This window comes from Heterocephalus glaber, unplaced genomic scaffold, assembly GCF_053883595.1.
Source record: "Heterocephalus glaber isolate CG9 unplaced genomic scaffold, H.glaber_assembly_v1.0 deba00000071, whole genome shotgun sequence".
NCBI lineage: Eukaryota > Metazoa > Chordata > Mammalia > Rodentia > Bathyergidae > Heterocephalus > Heterocephalus glaber.
In genome coordinates this window covers 1,187,472-1,208,769 of record NW_028258137.1, presented here as the reverse complement: position 1 = coordinate 1,208,769, position 21,298 = coordinate 1,187,472, and the positions used below count along the sequence as shown (strand labels likewise).

Here is a 21,298-nt window from a genome sequence, read left to right as displayed (position 1 = left end):
GGGGGCTGTCTGGGGGGTGCTGGGGGTGTTGAAAGCTGGGGATGCCTGAGTGGAGCTGACTCAGGGAAGACATCATGGCCCATGAGGGTGGCTGCTGAGTGACCATGCAGTGGAAGCCAGGACAGGGCATTCACTGGTCTCCGGGCCCGTCCCCCGTCCTGCAGGAATGTGGTCTTCACCTACCTGTGTACAGCTTGACCAAGGCCAGGCCATTTTGGGTCCCTGCCTCTCTGCCTGTCCTCCTGGGACACACTGGCAGGCTGCACCTGTGGGAGGGGAGCACCGGCTCAGTGTGCAAACAGAATGTGCAGCCAGCTCTTAGGGAAGTTATAAACCCGAGTCACAGCCTGGGGAGTTTGTGCGGTCACCGTCATGTGATGGGGAGGGAGAGTTCGGAGCGGCGCGCTCTGACACAGCCTACGGGTCATGGTGACAAGGAAGCAGTGCATGTCCTATCCCAGCCAGTGTATTGGAAGGTCTGTTTCAGCTAGGATAGAATTTCACATACCATGATGAGTGCTCATTTCATTCAGCTGAGTTAAGGTTTAGAGGGTTATTTGCTGGTATCTATAAACACAAGTGTTTTCGTTGGAGTCTTTGGCTTTTTGGAGCCGTGTTTATTAGTGTTCTCGAGAGTTGTGTAAGAGTCACGGGAGTGCTTCTTTGCTGGAGAAATTGCCTTGTTCTCAGTGCCTCACACGTGTGATTCCCTCCCTTCCTGGTCGCCACTGCCCTGCAGCCTTCTAGGGCCCCAGCGAGCTGGCAGAGGGGTGCTCCTGGCATCTCCACAAGGCTTCTCTCTCTCTAAGCTGGAAAGAGCTGTTTTTCATTCTGATGATTGAACCCAGGGCCTTTGTACTAAGCTATATGCTCAGCTCTTTGTTTTTTTCTTTTTTTCTCTTTAATTTTTCTTAGAGTTTTGCTGAGTTGCCAGGGAGGGCTCAAACTTGGAGTCTTCCTGCTCAGCCTCCCAGAGTACTGGCATGATAGGTATGTGCCACTACGCCTGGCTATTTTTTTTTTTTTTTTGGTACCGGGGATCGAACTGGGGTCTTTGAGATTGCGCAGCAGGCAGCGAAGCCACTGAGCTAAATCCCTGGCCCCTGGCTATTTTGTTTTAGTCATAATTCTAAGTTTCTGTTTCTCCCCTGTACATATCACTAATGTTCTTAAGTTTGCATGCATAGTGACATTTAAAGATAGGGCACGTTTTTCTCAGGACCCGTAGCTCTCTAGGAGTGACCACCGAGAGTGTTGTGTCCTGAGCATCGAGAGGTCACCTGAGGGGTGCAGACCCTGTGCAGGTCATGCTGCTGGTCAGGGCTCGTCCCTTCTTGAGTCACAAGCACAGAGCCAGGAACAGGGTCAGATGTGGTGGAAAACGCCTCGTTTCCTTGGTCTGTTTTTCTTCTGATGCTTCTTGGTGTCTTCTCTTGCTGTGGATCCCGCAGGGCCACCTCCACATAGCCCAGGTGCCGCAGGGGGAGCAGGTGCAGATCACGCAGGACAGCGAGGTGAGTGGCTTGCTTGGCCAGCTGCTGGCTTCCCGGGCAAGTCTGGGCTGCAGCGAGCCTGCAGGATGTCACGGGGGGAATGGCGGGAGCCGCGGTGACGGGAGCTGGAGTCTGCTGCGGGGACTCAGGGCACCCAGCGGGTCTGTGCCCAAGGAGGGCTGCAGATGGGGGCAGGCTCCGGGGAGGGCTCGGGCCCGGTGGACCCCAGCAGCTGTCAGCGGGTGGGTCGTGAGGGAGGACAGTGACACGGGATAAGAGGTGCGATGGGGCGAGCACACGAGGGGATTAATAGGGAGCAGGGAGAGCGAGGGCCCCGCATCCTCCCTAGTGGTGAGAGGCGCCCAGGAGCCCAGTGTCGCTGGGGCAGCGTCAGCCGGGACAGGGAGGGGTGGGCTGCCGGCCTCCAGGGCGCAGGAGGCCCAGACTCTTGATCAGGGCCTGGAATCTGCTTGTGAGCATTTGGTGAGGGAAAATACACTGCAGTTGGGTGTTTTTTGTTTTTTATTGTTGATGCTGAAAAATTCTTTAGACTACTTCTTGAATTTCAGTTTTTACTATCAGTTCTCAAAACCGAATCCCTCTTGTATATATAGTTATTTTTTGTCTCCATTAAGAATCAAGCACAGTAAAGTAGAGTGAATCGCTTGTGCATTGGTGGTCACGGCGGTGAGTGGCGGTGTGTCGCTCACGGTGCCGTGTGTCCGTACACACCTGGAGCCATTTCGTTAAGACGAGGCCATCTGCAGAGACATTGGCAGGCTCTCCCCTGGTTGGAACACACCTTTTTCACAGCGAGTGACTCCTGTCCAGTGCGTCCTGGGCTGTGCTGTGGACACCCCTGTGTGTGTGGCCCGTGTAAGGCCACAGCAGTGCAGCTCAGCCACAGGCAGGGACCTCGCTGCTCTGCCTCAGTCTTCTGTGAAGCTGAAGTTATTTCACATAGAAATTTTTACAGAATCATATTTGGGTTAGGGTGGAGGAAATGGGTATAATGTTGCGCATTTTGTTTTTATAAGAAAAAAAGTACCTAGAAACTCATCTTAAAATGTTTTGTGGTTTTGGTTTTTTTGTTTTGTTTTTGTTTTTTGAGTCAGGGTCTCGCTGTGTAGTTCAGGCTGGCCCTGAACTCACTGTGTAGTCCAGGCTGGCCTTGAACTCACAGTGATCCTCCTGCCTCAGCTTCCTGAGTGCTAGGATGACAGGCATGCCCCACCATGCCCCGATTGTTCTGTGGTTTTTACCACTACAAGGCCTTGAAGTTCTGTAGAATACACCATTTCCTGTGTGTCTTTGAAGGGCATAGGGAGGCTGTCTCTAACATAACATTCTCCTCTCTTGATGGTCTCCTCCTCTGGTCCTTTGCAGGGCAATCTGCAGATCCACCACGTGGGCCAGGACGGGCAGGTAAGGCTCCCTGTCTGCTCGCCACACGCTGCTGTGCTCCAGCAGCAGACAGTGCACTGCCCGGGACGTGCCACACAGGGCCAGGAGGGTGACGGGGAGGCTGCCCTGGGCTCACAGCCCTGGCTCTTTGGGATTTGATGCTAGTTTTTGCCTCATAGGAGAAACTTCCCCTGAGTTGATTGCCCTTTGCTGTGTATCTACATGAAAGTTGTTGACAGTGGCGTTTGTGCAGAAGCTGTGTGTGGGGACAAGGTGGCTTGCTGTTGCTCAGACTCACACTTCTAATGTAATGCCTGTCTCTGGAGAAGCAAAGGCACCCCAGCCCTTCACTGAACACGTCCTGTGGGGTTCTGCGCCCAGTGGGGTGCCTGCCCTGAGGTTCTGGGGAGGCCATGGCTGTCCTAGAGTGAGGAGCTGGATCTTCCTGGCCTCTCCCGTGAAGCAGTTTCTGATGAAGATGGTTCCCTCCTGCGTGATTAGGAGGCTCTGGCTGGGCTTCGTGTTTCACAGAACACAGCTCTGGAACTTGGTGCAGAGAGCCACACCCCCAGGCTCTCTCACTGCCTAGGTAATGATGCCCCTTGTTTTCCAAAACAGTGCTGCTTTGAGGCTTGGGTGTGCAACTGCCGGCAGCCTGGCGGGCCCTGCTCCTGTCAGTCCTGTGGTGCAGGACACGATATCCCAGGGTTAGGAACCAAAGTGCTCTTGGCCCCTGGGGAGGAGGCTGTGTGCCTGAAGAACTTGTTGGAATTGGGGTTTCTTAGTTTGAAAGCTTCATCTTATAAATAGGCTCTCCGTCAGGTAGTGCTATGAGATTAGTACATAAATGTGAAATCGCTGCTTTGGGAAGGGGCGGAGGGACAAATCCGGAGCACCACAGTGTCCCTGCTGCACGGTGCCCTCTTGGCAAGTCTCTCCGGTTCACTTCCTCCTGCGCGCGTCTCACGGTCGGTTGGGCACCCGAGAACCCACCTCCCACACGGGTCCATCTTTGTTTTTGAATGTGGTGATTTGCATTTACGCTGGGGGTGGAATTTGACCATACTTAGGATGTGCCTGGACTGTAATTTGTAAGAAAAGTGAAGTTCATTCCCTTTGATGCTCCCTTTCTTTGTATCCTGAGCAATTCCTGCTTGGAATTTTAAAATACAGCCAGGTTTTTGTCTTGCATTAATTAGTGCATTGCTTATGCTGGGACTGTGGATGGAGTGTCCCGTCCTCCCCAGGCCAGAGGCCCCCTCGGCTGGTTTGAGAGCTGCGGGTGCGTGTAGGGCGAGGAAGGGCTGTCGCACCGAGAGGAGCCAGTCAGAGCCCCACAGCAGCCTGTTTCTGGCGGCTGTCACTCCCTCCTCCACACTGCCTGTTGGTGGCTCCACTCTTCTTCTTAAGCAGCCTCACTGCAAACTAAACAAAACGGCCACACGGATCACTTTTTTATATTAAATAACAGTTTATAAATAAGCTGATCCTTTCTCTTATAAAATCTCCTGTTTTCTTCCTACCACCTGACTTCCATTATCCATCACATGTGTGGGACTTCATGTCAAAGCCAGCCATAAGTGGAAGCCAGCAGCAACACCCATGGTAGCTAACAGGGATTTCATACCTGGCACCCTCTCCTTCTTCAAAGGAGACTGCTTTTCGATTTAAATAAACAGTGTATGTGTTCCTAGGGAGCTGCCTTTCTCTGGTAAATCTGTTTGGCTCATCTTTTCTTGTTTTTGTGGAAATTCTGTCTTCATTTTATCATTTGGCCAGTTCTCATACTTATTAAGTTACTCTGCTCATAATGGCTTCATTTTCCAAACTGACCAGATAATTGTGCAACAGAGTGATGTTTCAAAGGGCACAGGACACCCTGCTCATCTTGACATCCCTGCCGGGGCTGCCTGGGGGTGGTGAGCCCCCTACAAGGACAGCGCTGCCCCCCCGGCCTGATGCAGCCTTGGGTCTTCCTTATCCTGGTGTAAGTATTGGTGTCTGATTTCCCGAAACTGACTGCACAAGGCTCATCCCAGGTTTAGAGGAGAAAGGTTTGGAGTAAGAGTGTGTTTTCCCAAATTGTAAAAGCCCTTGAGGACATATCTGTTACTGCTCTGGTTGAGTTCGTAGGCACCTGGCTTCCCTTCCCTGGCTGTGGGGAGATGGGGCCCGGCAGGCAAGGCAGGAGGGCTGTGCCATGGTCTGGGGCTGGGGGCTGGGCCCTGGGCACAAAGGGTTGAGTCCAGGGAGGTTGCGGCCTCCTGCACTCAGCCTCTAGCAGGTGCCGCCTGCCCTGGCGGCTCTGCCATGAGCTCACGTGGCATGGCCCTGCCCAGTCTTGGGGAGAGCTGGAGGCTTTAGGAAGTCCCAAGGGCTGGTCGCTCCTGGCCCTGGGCCTCTGCCCTTGGCCAGTTGTTGGCTGTGCTAACAGCTGGTACCCTGAGGCCCTGCTGTGCATATAGTTCATGGAGCCTTTTCCATGACTGGTAAATGGCCCCGTGTTCAGCATCAAGGAGGTGAAGGTCCCTGGAGCCCTGACATTTAAGTTGCAGCTACGTCTTTGAGCTGCTTCAGCTGGTTTCAGAATTTTGCCTCTCCTCCCCTCATGACAACGGAAACCTCAGTGAGCCTGGCTCAGGCGTCTCCGGGGAGGGGAGGTTTGCGGGAAGGGGCGGCCTGGCCTCCCGCCTGCACCCTGTGCACCCTATTGTCGTGATCCTTCCTCGCCGCCTCCACCACTTCTCCTGGAGGAAGGTGGTGGCCATGTGGGTTGCAGTTGCATTTAAGATGCAGCTACCAATCCAGGTCCAGGGCTGGGCAGGCAGCTCCTGGAGTGCGGTGTGGGGCTGAGCCTGGGCCTTGAGCCGCTCAGTGGTTGAGGTTTCATCCCGGATGGTTCTGGTTGAAAGTTGACTGGAAAATTGGCACAAGAAGCTGATGGAAACTGCTGATTTCTTTTGTCGCCTGTAACCATCGATACCATCAGAGTATGGGTGACTTACCACATCGAGTGTCTTCTCTGTCCCTCTGGCTGGCGAGCTGCTCCCTCACAGCGAGTTATCGCGCTGGCCTGGAGGGACTTGGGCTGGGTGCAGGCTGTCAGACCCGGACGCCCGGCTCCATGACTGTTCTTTCTGGAGAAGGAACCTCCCGGCCCTAGTGCCGGCTGGCTATGCGGTAGGGTGGCGTGTTGTTTTTAGGGCTGTCGCTTTTGTTGCTCCTGAGTTTATTACTGTGCGTCACAAGTTGTGACATGCAACGTACTTCAAGTTGGACAGTTTTTGGCTGGCAAAGGCATTGTAATTCTTTCAGGGAGAGCTTGGTGAGATGATTCCTTCACATTTCCAGCTCCGACTGAGTTGGCTTGATGGTGTCTTGGAAGCACCGTGCTCTTAGCTGAGACCGAGGGAGCTTTAGAAGAGGCCCCGGGGACACCTGCGGGGTAGAGGGGCGTGCCGGCCTCTCCAGCCCTGCCCAGGCCGGTTCCCACGGCTCCACATAGCTAAGGAGAGGCGCAGGCCTTCCGCGCCAGTGGAGGATTGGTGTGGTGGGCTTCATCATGGTCAGGCACACTTTGAAGAGCTAATGAAAGGCTTCTGCTCCTGGGTGCCCAGTGTTGCGCCCACAGCCAGCCCCTCCATCCCCGGAGCCCCGCTGGGGAGCGAATGCAGCGGTTGTTGCAGTTCTCTGCACGTCCTGGCTACGCCGCCGAGGGGCCGTACCTGTGAGCTCGGCTGCTGCGCGCCAGGGGGAGGGAACCTGGTGACCTTCACGCTGTTCCTAAGTGCCAGATGATGTGCTTACCGGGAGGAGGCCGCCTCTGGAGTCCAGTGCCCTGCCCCACTGTTACTTCCCTTGCTTCCAGCAAGCACTGCTGAGCGACTGCTGACGTCGTTGTGCGTTCTGGGGAGTCTTTCCCTGGACTGCCTGGCCCTCAGTGTTGAAGCTGTTAACTCCCTGGCCTCTGGGAAGCTGCGGGGGAACAGCGAGGATGTTCTTCCTCAAGCGAGAGCTGTGGTGGTTTTCATGGTGACAGGCCAGAGGACTGAAGTGTCTGAATTTGAAGACGCACACATTGCAATGCCTCTTGCGCCCCTCCCTCTGAGCACTGCAGCTGTGTGGGCCGCCCGGACCTGCTCCTGACTCGAGCTCCGCCTGCTCCAGGCCACCCTGCAGCTGCAGCTCGGCTTGCGGCTCGTGTCACTTAGTGAGGGTGGGAGGTTGGGAGAGAGAAGAGCACAGGCATGTGGAGGCCCGATTCTGCACCGTCACAGAGTCCCAGAGTTGTGAGCAGGGACTGGAGCTGGCAAGCCTCGGCACGCGTGCCGCAGCGGGCTGTTTGTGTTACTGAGAGCTCCGAGAGCCCACCGCCACTGGTACAGGTGATCCTGCAGTGGGGCCTTCCAGGCTGCAGGAGGGCCTGCCCACCAGCCAGGCATCCTGTTGCTGAGGGTGAGGTGGCACGAGCCACGGAGCAAGTGCAGAGCCCCAGGAGCCTTTGACCAGGGCCCTGAGGCCTCAGGCTTCTGTGCAGGTCCCGGGCTACCAACGGGAAGGAGGCTGGCTGGCTCCTTAGTGCGGTCTTCATGGTACCCACCCAGCAGGTGCTCTTAGTGTGGAAGAGTGCTCCTTTTGGGGTGCTGTGGGCACTTGAGCTGAGTCCCCAGATCCCCGACCCGTGGGGAGGATGGCAGGGAGCCCTCCGCAACGGGCAGGTCGGCAGAGCCAGAGGTGGCTTTCCCTCTGCGACAAGGCTGAGCCCAAGGGGTTCTTCGTGGACCCCTCATGGGCTGAGGGCAGTCACTTACACGGCGATGTGTGCGGTGCGGTCATCGCTGTCTGGGCCTCTGGCAGGTGACGCTCCAGCCCGGCCGCCCTTCAGCAGCCTGCAGTTGGCTGGGCACTGTGCATTCATGGCCTCCTGGCTCCTTCATTCGGCTGTGCTGTGATCTTGGGTGAACAAGTCCATCTCAGGCTCCGTCTCACTGGCAAGTGGAGCTAATGAAAGGAGATGGGCAGCGTCTGCACCAAGCGCCCAGCTGTGTGTTCCTCGTCCCTGGCCAGTCTTCCATGTGGGCCAGGTTGTGTGTCCTCTTATCAGGCCAGGCCACCCAGCCGAGCCAGGGCCCTGCTGACAGTGACGATGCTGCCTGTTTGGTTCTCAGGCAGCGAGGAGGGCTCTCTCCACCCGCGGAGGCCCAGCCCCAGGAGCCTCCTCTGTCTCAGCAGCGCTCCTCTGCCTGCTGGCATCCCCACCCCAGCCCTCTGGCCTGATCCTGGTGCAGCTCCAGTCAGGCCGCTCTTCAATGCATAGCCCCTTGTCTGAGGCTCCAAGGCCAGCCCAGCACACCTTGAAGACAGCCGCTGCCACTTCTCCAGGTGTGAGTGCCCAGCGCCCCTACTTGGCAGAGGACACCTGAGTGACCATGGCCAGGGCAGTCACAGTGGAAGCAGAGCACTGGGCCTCCCTGGTCTCCCTGGATCCCTGCTCGGGTGCCACATGGGCAGAAGGGCTCCTGGCTGTGTGGTCAGCACCCCACCTCCCCCTAAGCCGAGGGCTGTGGGTACAGTCTCTGCCTCCCCTCCTTCTGAGGAGGTCCTTAGGGCCCAGGGAGCAGGTGTAGGTAGCGTCTGTGGGGTGCCTGTGTTCCTAGCACTGAGAAGCTGAGGCAGGAAGGTCGAAAGTTTTATCCCAGCCTGGGCATCTTAGCAATTTAATGAGACCATGTCTCAAAATTAAAAGGGCTAGGGATGTAGCTCAAGATGAAGGTCCTGGATTCAGTTCCTAGTTCCAAAAAACAAAACAGAAACTCTCACCGCCATGAGAGCAGCGTTATCAGATGATGGGGCTGTGCCTTACTTATTGAGCTAAGACGCTGCCCCACCGCCTGGGTGAGCAGCAGCTGGCACATCCCTGCCGTGGGCCTGACCCTGCATTCGTGCCTGTGGTGAAAGTCTCCTGTCTTGCTGCTCTTTCTCAGCCAGTCCCCGCCCACCCCAGCTCTCCACGTAGAAGCCAGTGGCCTGCCAAGCAGCGAAGCCCAGTGGCTCTGGTCTGGCTGTGGCTGAGGTCCTCGTGCCCACCCCGCCGTCTGTAGGGAGGGTTTAAGACGCAGTTAAGACTGGTTCCCGAGCTGCTTGTCTGGATGACGGGGATGCAGGACAAGCGTATCCGGACCTCCATCTCTGCAGGTTCTGTTTGCAGGCCTGGTTTCTCTTCTCCCTGGACTGCGGGGTCCCGCTCAGACATTGGAACAAGCCCCGTCTGTCCCACGACTGCCTGCTGTTGTACTGGACAACGTGGCACTGGGGCATCTGCTGTCCCCAAGCCATGACTACTCAGCCACTGGCCTGTTAGTCCAAGCACAGCAGGAGCGCTAAGGATGCCTTTCTGCAACACCGCGTCTTGGACTTGGCCCTGAGGTCCGCGTGTGCATCTGCACACGCATCTCTCCCTCACAGAAGGCTCTGGCTTCTGTGTGCCCATGGCCCATCTGCCGCTTTGGTCTGTTCTGATGTCTACAGTGGGCAGCTCGGTGTCTGTGAGCATTAAGGACTTGTTGGTAATGTTCCCACCTGTGGGATCAGAGGCTTTTGGGTGACCTTTATTTTTTTTTGGGTACCGGGGATCGAACTCGGGTCCTTGCACTTGCGCAGCAGGCGGAGACACCACTAAGCTAAATCCCCAGCCCTGACCTTTAGTTTTAGCATTGGCCACATGATCGAGACTGGTTAACCTCCTGGCCTTTCGCCCCGGGGTGGCCCTGGGATGGGACTCTTTCTCAAGCCTCGCCAAGCCCTGTGAGTGCCCTTGTGATACCGGGGCTGGGACAGTCACTCGGTTTGGTGGACAGAGTCCCCTTAACAGTTTGGATTCAGAAGGCAGTGACAAAAACAGGTAAAGGGGCTGGGCTTTTCCCCAGACCCGGGGCCGGCGGTCTTGGCCCGTCCTTACCACACACCATTGTCCGGATGGAAGGGAAGGGCACGGGGTGAGAGAGCTCTGCGGGCTTCTTCATATCTGAGTGCATTCTCAGTTGGACCCAGAATTGCATATCTAGATATTACTGGAAAGGCCTTGGGCTTCTTGCACTTATTTTAGGCTTGCACCAGTTTTGCATTATCTCAGTTGGGTATTAAATGGAGTTTCAGAATTGACAGGAGAGAAAACCAGATGTGTGTGCTCCCAAACACAGTGTGATTGGGCCCAGGATTCCCTTGGTAGGCGGCTTCAAGCTCCTACCCTCTGCCATTTTTTTTTTGGTCTGAAAAATAACTGGGTCTCCTTCAAAAACGTATAAGGGAAAACCCTGCAAGGGAAGCTGGGAAGCAGCCGTGCCCCACACCACCCACCTGTCCCTGGCATGACGATGGTGTTCGGACCCTGGGAGGCTTTCTCAGGTTCAGCCATGGGCTAGCTGGACGCCAGGAGTGATGCTCCTGGCCACCGGCCTGCAAGCCAGCCTCGCTCCGTTCCAGTTAGGTATCTCTGCATTCCAGAGCCTGTTTGGAAAAAGCACAGGCCAGTGCTCTGCTCCACACCAGAGCACGCAGGAAGAGTGGAGTTGAGAGTTCATCATGGGAGAGGATGGGCTCGTCCTGTGGCTCCTCCATGAGCCACATCGGGCCTGCTTCTTTCAGAGCAGACCCCAGGCTTCACGCAGCAGCAATGGGCACCCGTCTTCGAGGGCCGCACTGAGCACCCCCGAGGAGGCCTGGTGACCCAGAGGGCTGTGCTTGCTCTTCCCCACGCTACGACCCAGACCCAGTCAGCAGCCACACTCTCCGGGGCTGCGTGCTGCGCCCGGGGCCCTCAGGCTGTGGCACAGCGAAGAGTAGGCAGGTCCAAGCCTGCTGTGAGGCTGTGACCAGAGCACTTCTGGGCCTGGCACTTGCTCGTGAAGATGCGCGGCTTTGGGCGGGCACTGTGGGGTCCAATGCTTTGTGCCCCGGGCCACTTGGGCGGGGCTTGCTTGTGACCGTGCCGGGGTCCAATGATAGCTCTCGCCCCGCCCCCGGGCAGCAGGCTGTGCCCATGAGGACTGCTCGCTGTGTCCCTTCCGCCTGGCTGTGGTGTTGGTCCTGGAGGACTGGCGCCTCCTGCGTGCACAGCCTCGCCCAGTAAATAGGGCTCGCGGGTAGAAAATCTAGCTGCCTGGGCTCCGCCCAGCCTCACACTCAGCACTCCTCGGGCCACCGCTCATGATCGCTGAGCTGGCCCCTGCACAAGCTGACAGAGAGCAAGACACACACTGAAGCCCATGCGGCCACGCTCTCGGAGCTTTCTGTTGGTAGGTATGAGTGGACAGGCTGGTAAATCGGCTCCTTTCAGCTTGGCCTCCCTCCTTACACCCTGTGGAGCACCTGAGGGAACCATACCTGTCACGAGTGTTCTTGGCTCCTGATGGAGTGCATTTGAGGCCGAGGAAGCTGGGCGCTGGGACTGCCCCAGCCTTGTCACCGCTGTGGGGTGTGGATGGACCCCACCCTGGCCTGTCTGCTGTCTGGGCCTGGCGAGTGACAAGCAGCCTGCCTACCCTCGGCTCCAGCAGGCTGCATCTGTCCCGTCACAGGGTCACCGGTGTCTAAGGAAGTGATCGTCTCACTTCAGAGGGCATTCTCAGGTGAAACGGCTTTCTTGGCCTTTGCTCTCAGAGCTGGCATCGGCCCCACGATTGCAGGCGGCGCTGGTCACTTGGAGCAGCAGCTCCCAGGTGTGGACTGCAGACCCGTGGGGACAGCGCCCTGAGATCCCAGCCAGAGCTGAGCGGTCTGGGTCTGGGCGGAGCCTCTGCAGGCTGGTGGCCTCCCTCTGGCAGTCTGGAAGTGGACCCAGGTCTGCGACTGGGTCGCCAAGCCACGTCGGGCAGTGAGCGAAGCAAGGTGGGGACTCACAGATGCCTTCCCATGGCAGATGCTGGCGTGGGCCTGCCCTCAGAGCCTCCTGTGTGGGAGGGGAGAGGACCTGCCGGGGTGGGCCGGGGACACAGCTGGGGGACCTCTGTGTGTGGAGCTCAGAGCCACCTTCCCTGGGTATGAACAGTGTGTGAGGCTGCACCCATTTCCAGTTTCTTCCAGAGAAGGGCTGCAGATGGAGTCTTTGTGTTCTACTCAGCATAGTAATGTACACAAATTTAAGAAGTCCGATAGATTCTGGAATAAGTTCTCTCTAAGAAAAAAAGTAATGACGGGATTTAGCTCAGTTGCACTGTGCCTGCCTTGCAAGCACAAGGTCCTGAGTTCAATCCCTGCTACCAAAAAAGAAAAGAAGAGTAACAACAGCGTTGTTTATAGCGGCAAAAGCAGACTGGGGAAGGGGTCATCTGTTGACAGAGAAGCGAGCTTACTGTGGTGCAGCAGGTGCAGGGGACACAAGGCAGTGCCAGCAAGTGGATCAGATCCCAGCCCGGGGCGGGGAGACAAGCCACCAGCACGTCCTGGTGCTCACCTGCAGAGCCCAGGAGCCCTGTGGGGTTCACGAGTTTGGACAGAGGGTGGGAGAGGCAGCTGTCAGTGAAGAGGGGCGATGCATCTGCCTGGCCTCCCGCCCAGCCCTGTGAGCAGCAGCAGGTGCCAGGGCAGCAGCAGTGATCATTATCTTAGGGCAGTGGGTGCTGGGTGGCTTCTTTTTTTACATCCTCAGTATTTCTCAGCATTCAGATCTTTTTGATAATAGCTGAGTGTTTATATAATTAGGAAAAGTCCAATAAAGCTACTGGCGCTGTGTGTGAGGGGAAAGAGCCTTAAGAGCGCAGGACACTTGTTCCCAGCCTCAGGCAGCACTGCTGCACTGGGCGCCGGCTGCAGCCTGCCCACTGGGGCTCGGCCCCGTGTTGGGCCAGTCATGTCTTCCCTGTATGAAGCTGGACCCCTCCCCCCCAGGTCACTTTCAGCCTGTGCCTGTCTCCCGCACAAGCCCCTGGCTGGGCCGCTTCTCTTGGGCCCAGTCCCCGGCTCCTCCACGTCTGGGGCGTCCCCGCCATGGCGAGGCCATGCAGCCAGTGGGAGCAGTCACCGAGAGGCTGGGGGCTTGTTTCCAGTCTCACACACCTCAAGTGTGTAATTCAGCTGTGAAACCGACGTGGAGCCTGAATGGACTCCAGTTGAGAGTGTTCCCCTCTCCATTGTGCAGCACATTTAGATTCAGAAGTGCTGCACTTTACCCAATGCGTAGGCCCCGTGGAAGCCACTTATGGCAGTGCACGAAGCTCCCTGCCTGTGGCTAGGTGGCTTCTCGCCAGAACCAGAGCACAGGCGGCACCTTCCCCGAAAGACGCCATGGTCCCCACAGTTTCATGAAAAATAGTTACTTCACATTTCAAGAGAATGTGAAGTGCTTACAGAACTGTGGCTTCATTGTAACCTAGAATTTCAAAAGGTGGCATGAGTTTTTTAAGTGGGTCCAGGGCTTAGCAAGGCAGCCACAAGGGCTGATGCAAGCATTTCCGTGTGTCCTTTCTCCCTGCCTCCTCCACCCAAGTGTCACTGTCAGTGCTCTGAAGTCTGCTGGGTCCGTAGCCTCCCCTCCACACTGATGTCTCCTAGCCGGGAGCGCACTCCACCGTCACCTGTGCCTCAGTGGCCCCAGAGAGCAGACTCCCTGATGCTGCCCACTAGCAGTGAGTGACCCATGTGCAGCAGCCTGCTGGAGTCTCCAGGGACTGTGTGCCCTGAGTGAAGAGGGGCAGGGCCTGCACACTACAGAGGTGATTGAAGAACAGCACATGCTCCGGGCTCAGCCCCATAGCAGCAGCACACAGCCGCCACCAGAGACACCTGCGGGGCCAGAGGCACTGGAGGAGGGGTGCAGGAGGGGTTCAGGGGGCCCGCAGAGTTGTGCGCACGTGAGTGCATGTGCCCTTGTGTTCGGCAGGGTGCACGTGTGTGAGAGCTGTGTGTGTAGGCACATGTGGGGAATAAGCAGCAAGACAGCTGTGTGACGGGCTTGGGGTCCAGAGGCTTGCAGTGGTCTCAGCACCGAGGCTCTGGGCTTTCCGCATGTGAAGCCTGGCTGCCTCCCTCCCCTGCCCCTTGGGGTGGCCACTGCAAGTCTGGGGGAGACAAGGCAGTGTGCTGGGCTGCACAGACCACCCTCCTACCAGCATGCCAGGAAGCTCCTTCCTGTGATGCAGTCGAGGCAGGTGGGGTCAGTTTGTGGCCTGTGGAGTGTGGGCAACGTGGGGTAGGTGGGCAGCACAGGAGCAGGACAGGGTGGGGAGGCGGCCACGTTCCGAGCAGCCATGCAGGTGGCAGAAGAACAGAAGAAAGCTGTGGCTCCTGGCCCAGCCACACATCTCAGAGGGCCTGACCCTGGTGTGTGTCTGGGAGAGATGTGAGTGGTGGTCATGTGCTTGCCGGAGGGGTCACCGCCCACCAGGGAGACGCGGCCTGGCAACCCCCTGGCATGGGGGTTGGCAGCTGAATCCCGAGTTTGGTGCAAATGCCACATGGCCATGCAGGCTGCCCTGCCCCCTCGGCGGCTGTGTGGGCATGACCTGTCTTGAGCTAGGGGCTAGGAGTGTGAGGCTCCCTGCCTCTGAGGCAATCCCTCTCCTGCACTAGGATTGCAAAGTCTCTGGGGTGCCAGGGGCAGAGCCACACACTCAGATATCACAGAATGGAAGCCACGGTTTGCGCAGATTTGGGGGAGGGAGCATTAGGATTGCCATATAGAATCCTCGGTAGTTCTCTTAGACAGCACAGTGGCGTGGTGAGTGTCGCAGTCCTGCAGGGCAGCAGGCGCCAGAAGAGGCGTTAGAACTGTGGCCTGAGCTGAGCTGCTCTGCAGCCTGTGGACACCTTCCTACGTGGGGAGCAGCCTTTGTGCCCGTCCCGTACGGCGCAGGGAGGAATCAGCCGCTGTGCCCTGCCTGTGCCTCCCCTGAAAGAGGCTGAGAGCCCAACGTTTAGCCATGCTGGCTTTCTGACCTCCCTTTCCACAGCTTCCGTGCCCATCTGGAAGAGCTTTTCCTTTCTAACCAGTTTCCAACCCGGTCAGAGTGCCAGCCAGGATTAACTCGAGCCGTCAGCCCCTTGCTGTCCTTTCACGTCCTTTAGAAGCTGCACGGTGCTGAGCTCCTCTCTTCTCCCTGACGTCTTCCCCGCCCACCCTGTCTTAGGCCTCTGCTTTCTCCACCCAGCCCTGCAGCCCACCTCACCCACAGGCCCAACCTGCGTCCCCCAGCCAACGGAAACTTGATGGCCCTAGAGCACAGCCCACTTGGCCACGGGGCTCTGGACGCAGGCCCCTCGGTGTCCTGTGCACAGTGGGTCCTGACTCTTGGCTGGGCTCGCTTCTGGAGAGCAGGGGTCTGTGGGGACTGCCAGGGCAGTGGTCAGAGCATCCTTCCCTGCCTCCTGTGGCCAGCAGCGATGGGTTCCAAGTTTGATCTTTAGAGAATTGAGGTGCAGTGGTTTAGGATGATTTAGTTGGCTAGATTAAAATTCAGGGATGAAGCTAACACCCACTTAAGAGTTCAGATTTAGCTCGGGTTCCATTCCTGCCGCCAGCCGCCCTCTGTTGTCTTGCAGTAAACTGCAGGGAGCGTGTGTGATGGCGCTCGTGCATGCTCTCTGGCAGTGCTTTGAGGTTTACAAAGCATGCAAGCCTTGTTCTCACTGGCTAAGAGTGACTGGCTGGCTTCGAGAGACGGTGGCATTTGGGTCAGAGTGTGTACACAGTGACATCTCTTAGTCTGAAAAGACCTTTCTGTGGCCCTTTTGGGAATTTGGGTTGCTTGGTCACAGAGACTGTTAGCAGCATCAGGGTTCTTTTCTGTGTTCGCCAGCCCAGCCATGCAACAGGGAAGCGGGTGCAGGGTAGGTCGTGTGGAGCATGGAGGAGCCAGGCCTTGCTGGTGTGGAGGAATTGGCTGGGTGTGGGTCCCACAGGATCCACCCCTTTCCCTCAGGGCTGCCTGTCTCAGCAGCTGCCACCGTGCCGCCCCCCACCCTCAAGACTGTCCCTCCTTCCCTCTCACAGAGCTGCCTGCGGCCACCATGTATCTGGCCAGCCCTGGCTCCTGGACCCCTCTCTGCAGGTCCAAGTGACTCTACCAGCCACTCTGGAGTCTCCTGGATCCTGAGGCAGTGTCCCCAGGGAGCCCTACCCCACCTCTCGTGTGGCCCAAGGAACAGTGAAGTGCACCACCCCTCACGCCCTTCCCCCTTGGCAGGGCCTGTGTGTCCCCTCCCTGTGGGCCCCATCCTTCCAGGGCCACCACCCAGCTCAGGCCTGCACAAAGCGCCTGCGGCTTCTGCTGGCCCCAGAGCCCCATGGGAGAGGGGCCAGGGCTTTTCCCTTCGAGTCCCTGAGGGGCTGACGTTGGCCTGACATTCCTGAGACATTCCGGCAAACATCTGGCTGGGATGAGAAAATGTGCTTAGGAAACGCTCCCCAGGTCAGGGGATCCTGACAGGGGACACAGGGAGCTCTAAGAATTTGAGATAAAATTTGTGAATCCCAGAGCTGCCTAATAAGTTTATTAATGGGAAGTAAGTGTTTAGGGAACATTTCTAGCATCTGAGGCTGATGTTAGCAGTGGGCAGTCCTTCTGCTGTGGCGTTAGCGGTGGGCAGTCCTTCTGCTATGAATAAAGCTCCAGCTCTCCACATCGTTCCCTCCCTCCCTCCCTTGACTTGAGCCGGTTGCAGATGGAGCCGCCTTGCGACCCTGGGCCCGCAGCGCTACCGAAGGCTGCCAGCCCTCAGGAGAGGCAGAAGCCCCATCCCACAAGAGTCCAGCCACCACCCACCGGATGCCAAGGCCCGCTTCCACAGCAGGGCTTTTCCCTTCAGTCTCAGTTTTGTTTTAAACTGAGCTGCTTGGCTAAAATAAAATGAAACCACAATTCTGGAAAAGTATAGTTCTCAGGCAGAAATAATAAAACTACCCCGTAAGTCAGGGTGGAAGGAGGGAACTAGAAGTTTCCATTGATGAATTCTTGAAGAATGTCATTCAGACCCCAAGTGGACTTGTTTCAGTTGCTCCCCGGCAAGGGCCGAGCCCTGGCGTCAGGACAGCGCCCGTTGAGGGGGCCGTTGCGTGGCCATGGACGCTGGCCCTTGGTGGCAGAGCTGTGGGTGGGGTGCCCCACGTTTTTGGGTGGAGGGGCCAAGCACATGTTCTTGTTGGCTGTGCGCTTGCCTGGAAGCCAGTTAGAGAGGTGTGCGCCTGTTCTGCTCAGCGTTGGAGAGGGAGGGTCGAGGGCCCGGGCTGCACGAGGACCTCTTCTGGGTACAGCTCTGTGCCGCCTGTCATGGCGTCGAGCCACACTTGTGTGCCGTTCTCCAGCTGCCCACCCCAAGTGGTCCTTCTCCACCCTGTCCTCCATCAGAGCTCTTCCTGCTGCCTGCTGCCTGCTGCCACGTGAGGACTCCAGGGCTTGTTTCTGAGCTCACGCGGCCGTTTCGGTCTTGTTTCTGTAACTTGCCTGAGCTGAAGACATGGAGTCTTCCCTGGTCCTCATGAGGAGAGAGCTTTGGCTTAGACCCCAGAAGCTCTGCTTAACGCCTCTGCCTGGCATGTGGGTGTCACAGGCGGACACACTTGCACTCACACCGAAGCAGAGGTCGCTCTGACCTGGGCAGTGGGATGCACGGAGCCCAGAGTCCTCAGTGCGGGCCAGACGGGAGCACTGAATTGACTTGTCCAGACTCCAGACTTGGACTCCAGAGGCAGCAGAGGCCAGGCCACCTTAGCCCACACTCTTTCAAGAGTGGCGCTCACACACAGACAGGCACTCTGGAGTCCAGAAGCTGGCCGGGGATCGGGGCCCTGAGCAGCCTGCCGTGGCCAGCACCTGTTCCTTCCGTCCACCGTTTCCCTTTGCCCTCCCTCCTCCTGCATTTCTTTGTGTGGTTATTTATGGCCTTTTGACATCTCGGGACCGTAATTCAGGAAACCCTGTTTAGCAGTTATGTCTAACCCCAGTACCTTAGCTCTGGTGTGCGTCCTCTTACAGCCTGTGTGTTCCTGTCCACAAGGACCCAGCTGCTGCTATGGAATGGGCTTACTAGAGCGGTTCTGAAATATAGACCAACTGAAATGTTTTCCTGTCTCACACAGGCCCATCTTAGGGCTGCCTGGGGGCATAGCATCTGCTGCCCCTGTGGGCGGGCCGTGCCGTGCTGAGCAGCCTGGTTGTGTCCCTCCAGGTGCTGCAGGGAGCCCAGCTCATCGCCGTGGCCTCTTCAGACCCTGCCTCGGCTGGCGTGGACGGGTCACCTCTCCAGGGCAGTGACATCCAGGTGCAGTATGTCCAGCTGGCGCCCGTGAGCGAGCACACAGCCACGGCACAGGTGAGTCCTCGGCCTCCGAGGAAGGCCACCCTGCTGCTCCTCTGTGCTGTCTCTGCTTTGGGGCTTCGGCCGTGGCTTTCTCCTGGACGAGGTGTGTTGAGTCGGAAGGCAGGGGCATGTTTGAGGCTTCTGTCCCGATGAGCCCCGGAAATGAGAAGGTGAGCAGTAGACCCCGGCCCAGTTCTACCTCAGGATTCGCAAGGTGTCTGTGGAGACGCTTCTCTGTGATTCAGAAGCAACACCGAAGGTGCCCTGGGTCTGTCCTGTTGAGGGTCACGCCTGGGGGGCAGCCAGCGGGAGCCCTCCTGCAGGTGCAGTCTCGGGCTAGGGACAGGGACGTGCTCCAGTGGTGATGGTCACACCACCTGGGCCAGCCCCAGCCAGCGGGTGGCGGCCTACGGGAGCAAACCCTTCCTTTCCCGTGTCTCAGGAGCCTGCTCGGCACGGCTGACCCGGAGCGCACAGCACTGGCTTCCTGAGGACTGCTGGCCTGGCTGCCTTAGGTGTGGCCTTCCCACCGCACTGCTCAGGGCGGAGGGTACCGTGCCCCTTCTTAGTTCTGCGACACCAGGCGGGTGCTGCTCCCCCAGACACACTGTCAAGCTCTGACAGCTGCTGTGGGTTTGGAATGACCGATTCTAGTTAGGGCGCTTCCTGTTTCTGCAGGAGTGGCTGCTGGGTCCCTCCAGGGAGGGCCAGGCATGTCACTGAGAGGAAACGGGGCTGCCGAGCCATCACCTGTGTCTTGAGCCACGTAGGGAAGCCCCGCTGGCAGGCTGGGGCTCCGCTCTGGCCTTGGAGGAGCACGGCAGCTTCCTGTGTGTTGGCCTTGGATGGAGCCCACCTGCACAGGTTTCCTCCCCTCCTTCAGGAGCATGCCAGGCTCTGCCTACAGCTCTCCCTGCCCTCTGGCACATTCTGGCTGCCACCTGTGTCTGCTCCTGGCCTCTCTGGCCTGTGCTGAGTGCCTGCATCTCACTGCCGTCGGCCGTGAGCATAGGACGGAAGCCGCAGGCTTGCCGCTGAGGCTCCACAGGGCACGTGCTCCTGAGCCCCAGGAAGAGCAAGTCCTCCTTGGGACGCTTGCTGAGGAAGTGGCCTGGGGTTCCCCATGGTGGCCAGGTGCCAGAACGGGCAGTCCAGGGGCCTGAGAGCCCAGGCTATGGTGGCTCAGTGCTGGACCTCACTCGCGGCGAGGCCCACGGCCCCTGACATGAGAAGGCGGGGACCTGGGCATGGCCGCGGACGCAGCAGGTTGTCGGCTTCCGGGGTGGCTGACCCACTGGAGATGCACCGAGGGGGGACGAAAGCGGTGAGAGTAGCACAGTGGGGCGGGGTGAGCCTGTGCCTCCGGCGGCTGAGCCAGTGTGGTGTGGACCTGCCCTTGGCCTGTCCCCGGGGGCTGGTCAGGCGGGCAGCCAGTGGCCACTGTGGGGCATCTCGGGCAGCCAGTCCCCCGGAGCTCACTTCCCCTCCCAGATGCCGGGGATGCTCCCTCACTGCAGAGGCACCTGCCCTCTGACACAGGCTTATTGCTCTCTGGATTCCTGCCCAGCCACATGCAGGGCTTTTGCAGACCTTGTAGCTGACGCTGGCCCCAGGCGCTTTCTCCTCCCCTCGCAGTCCCTCCCTCCGTGTAAGAAAGTGGTGTGCTGTGTCCTTTGTGAAGAGAAAAGCGCAGCTTAGAGAGTTGTGAGGGCTGCCAGGCGACGGCCCCCAGGGACTTCCGGTTTGGTGGCTCATTGGCTTCTCCTGCCTCTTGTTGTGTGGATACCGTGCCTGCCTCTGTAGCTGCGCCCCGGGCGCACACAGGAACCCCGGCATGGCTGACTCCCGGGAGCAGGGTCAGTGACTTACCCTAAGGCTGTTCCTCTTCCTTCACTGGACACGTACTTCCTGTCCTTCTCACATCTGCAAGTCGCTGGCCACACTCACGTCTGCAGGGGCAGGCAGCTGGCCCTGAAATGCTTCTCTGTGATACCGGGGCAGTTACAGGGTGGCAGCTTGACACCAACAGCCTGGGTCGGGGTGGGGCTGAGCAGGGCTCAGCCGCTCCCACTTGCTCCCCTGCACGCCCTGGGTGAGGGGGAGTCTGCAGCAGTGGCCACAGCGACCCTGCTGAGTGGCAGGGTGTAGGTGGGCAGAGGGCGGCCGGCCGGCCAGGGCCGTGAGTGCTGCGCTGACACCATGGCGGAGGTGTTGCCGCCTGACCCCAGTGCTCTCGGGGCTCACCTGTGCACGTGTCCCGCTGGGCTGCCTCAGAGCAGGCGCAAGTAGGGTTTATCCAGAAAGACCCCCGTTTCCCCCTTCCAGACGACTGAGAGCCTGCAGCCCGCCCTGCAGCCTGAGATGCAGCTGGAGCACGGGGCCATCCAGATCCAGTGAGGCGGGGCGGCCACCACCACCGGGACTGCGACACACCAGCGGGCCCAGCTCCGACCTGGTCCCCTTGCGCCCTGCTCGCGCAGCTTGGGCTGGCGGTGACTGCGCAACTTCTGCTGCGTGCGGCTGAAAGCCTCCTCTGCCACTGGGGACAGTGTCCCTCCTGGCCGTCCCCCAAAGGGAGGCCCTCGGCTTGAGCCATGCTGCCAGCATCTGCAGAGGAGTCATAGCACGGAGCACATTCGTCACTTGGAAAATCAGGAACTACAATATTTTGTTTAAACAGCTTTTTTTTAATTTGCTATGGTGTTTATAACAAAAAAGAAAATTGGAAAAAAAAACTGGAGAAGCAGAAGCCTTTTGCTGTTGTGCTCTGTTCAGGTCATGAAACAGGTGTTTGCGAAAGAAACTAATGATTTTGATGGGGATATTGCTTACCTACTTTTCTAGGGGGGATGCCTCCACACACTGTAATTATGCATTTCTAATGAAATAAAGTGTATTTATGAGCACAGCAGCCCCATGCTACTTCGCCTCGAGAGATTGCACCGGGGTCCTTGCCCCTGGGGTGGGCTGCTCGGGGGACACTTCTTGGGCCTCTGCCCTCATGGCAGGAGGCGTGGGCGCCCTGGGGACATTGGAGCCCTCGACGGCAAAGCTGAGTCTGGCCAGCTCCAGGAAGCACGGCCTGGCGTCCCGCCAAGAGGGGCCTGGGC

At 58.2% G+C, this 21,298-nt stretch overlaps 1 protein-coding gene across 13 annotated transcripts in view; it reads left to right on the top strand.

The window, feature by feature from the left end:
• The window catches only part of Banp (BTG3 associated nuclear protein), an 81,713-nt gene extending 60,619 nt beyond the window's left edge, over positions 1-21,094 (top strand). For 8 of the 13 annotated variants that reach the window (XM_013071446.3, XM_013071448.3, XM_087196564.1 and 5 more), the window contains 4 exons: positions 1,443-1,514; positions 2,880-2,918; positions 18,057-18,200; positions 20,514-21,094. In XM_013071446.3, the coding sequence (XP_012926900.1) occupies positions 1,443-1,514; positions 2,880-2,918; positions 18,057-18,200; positions 20,514-20,585 (327 nt within the window). In that variant the 3' untranslated portion in view covers positions 20,586-21,094. The remainder of the gene's footprint in view (positions 1-1,442; positions 1,515-2,879; positions 2,919-18,056; positions 18,201-20,513) is intronic. The other 5 variants (XR_015445659.1, XM_004842696.3, XM_087196784.1 and 2 more) reach the window with 1 other exon arrangement.
• Positions 21,095-21,298: the final 204 nt, after the last annotated feature.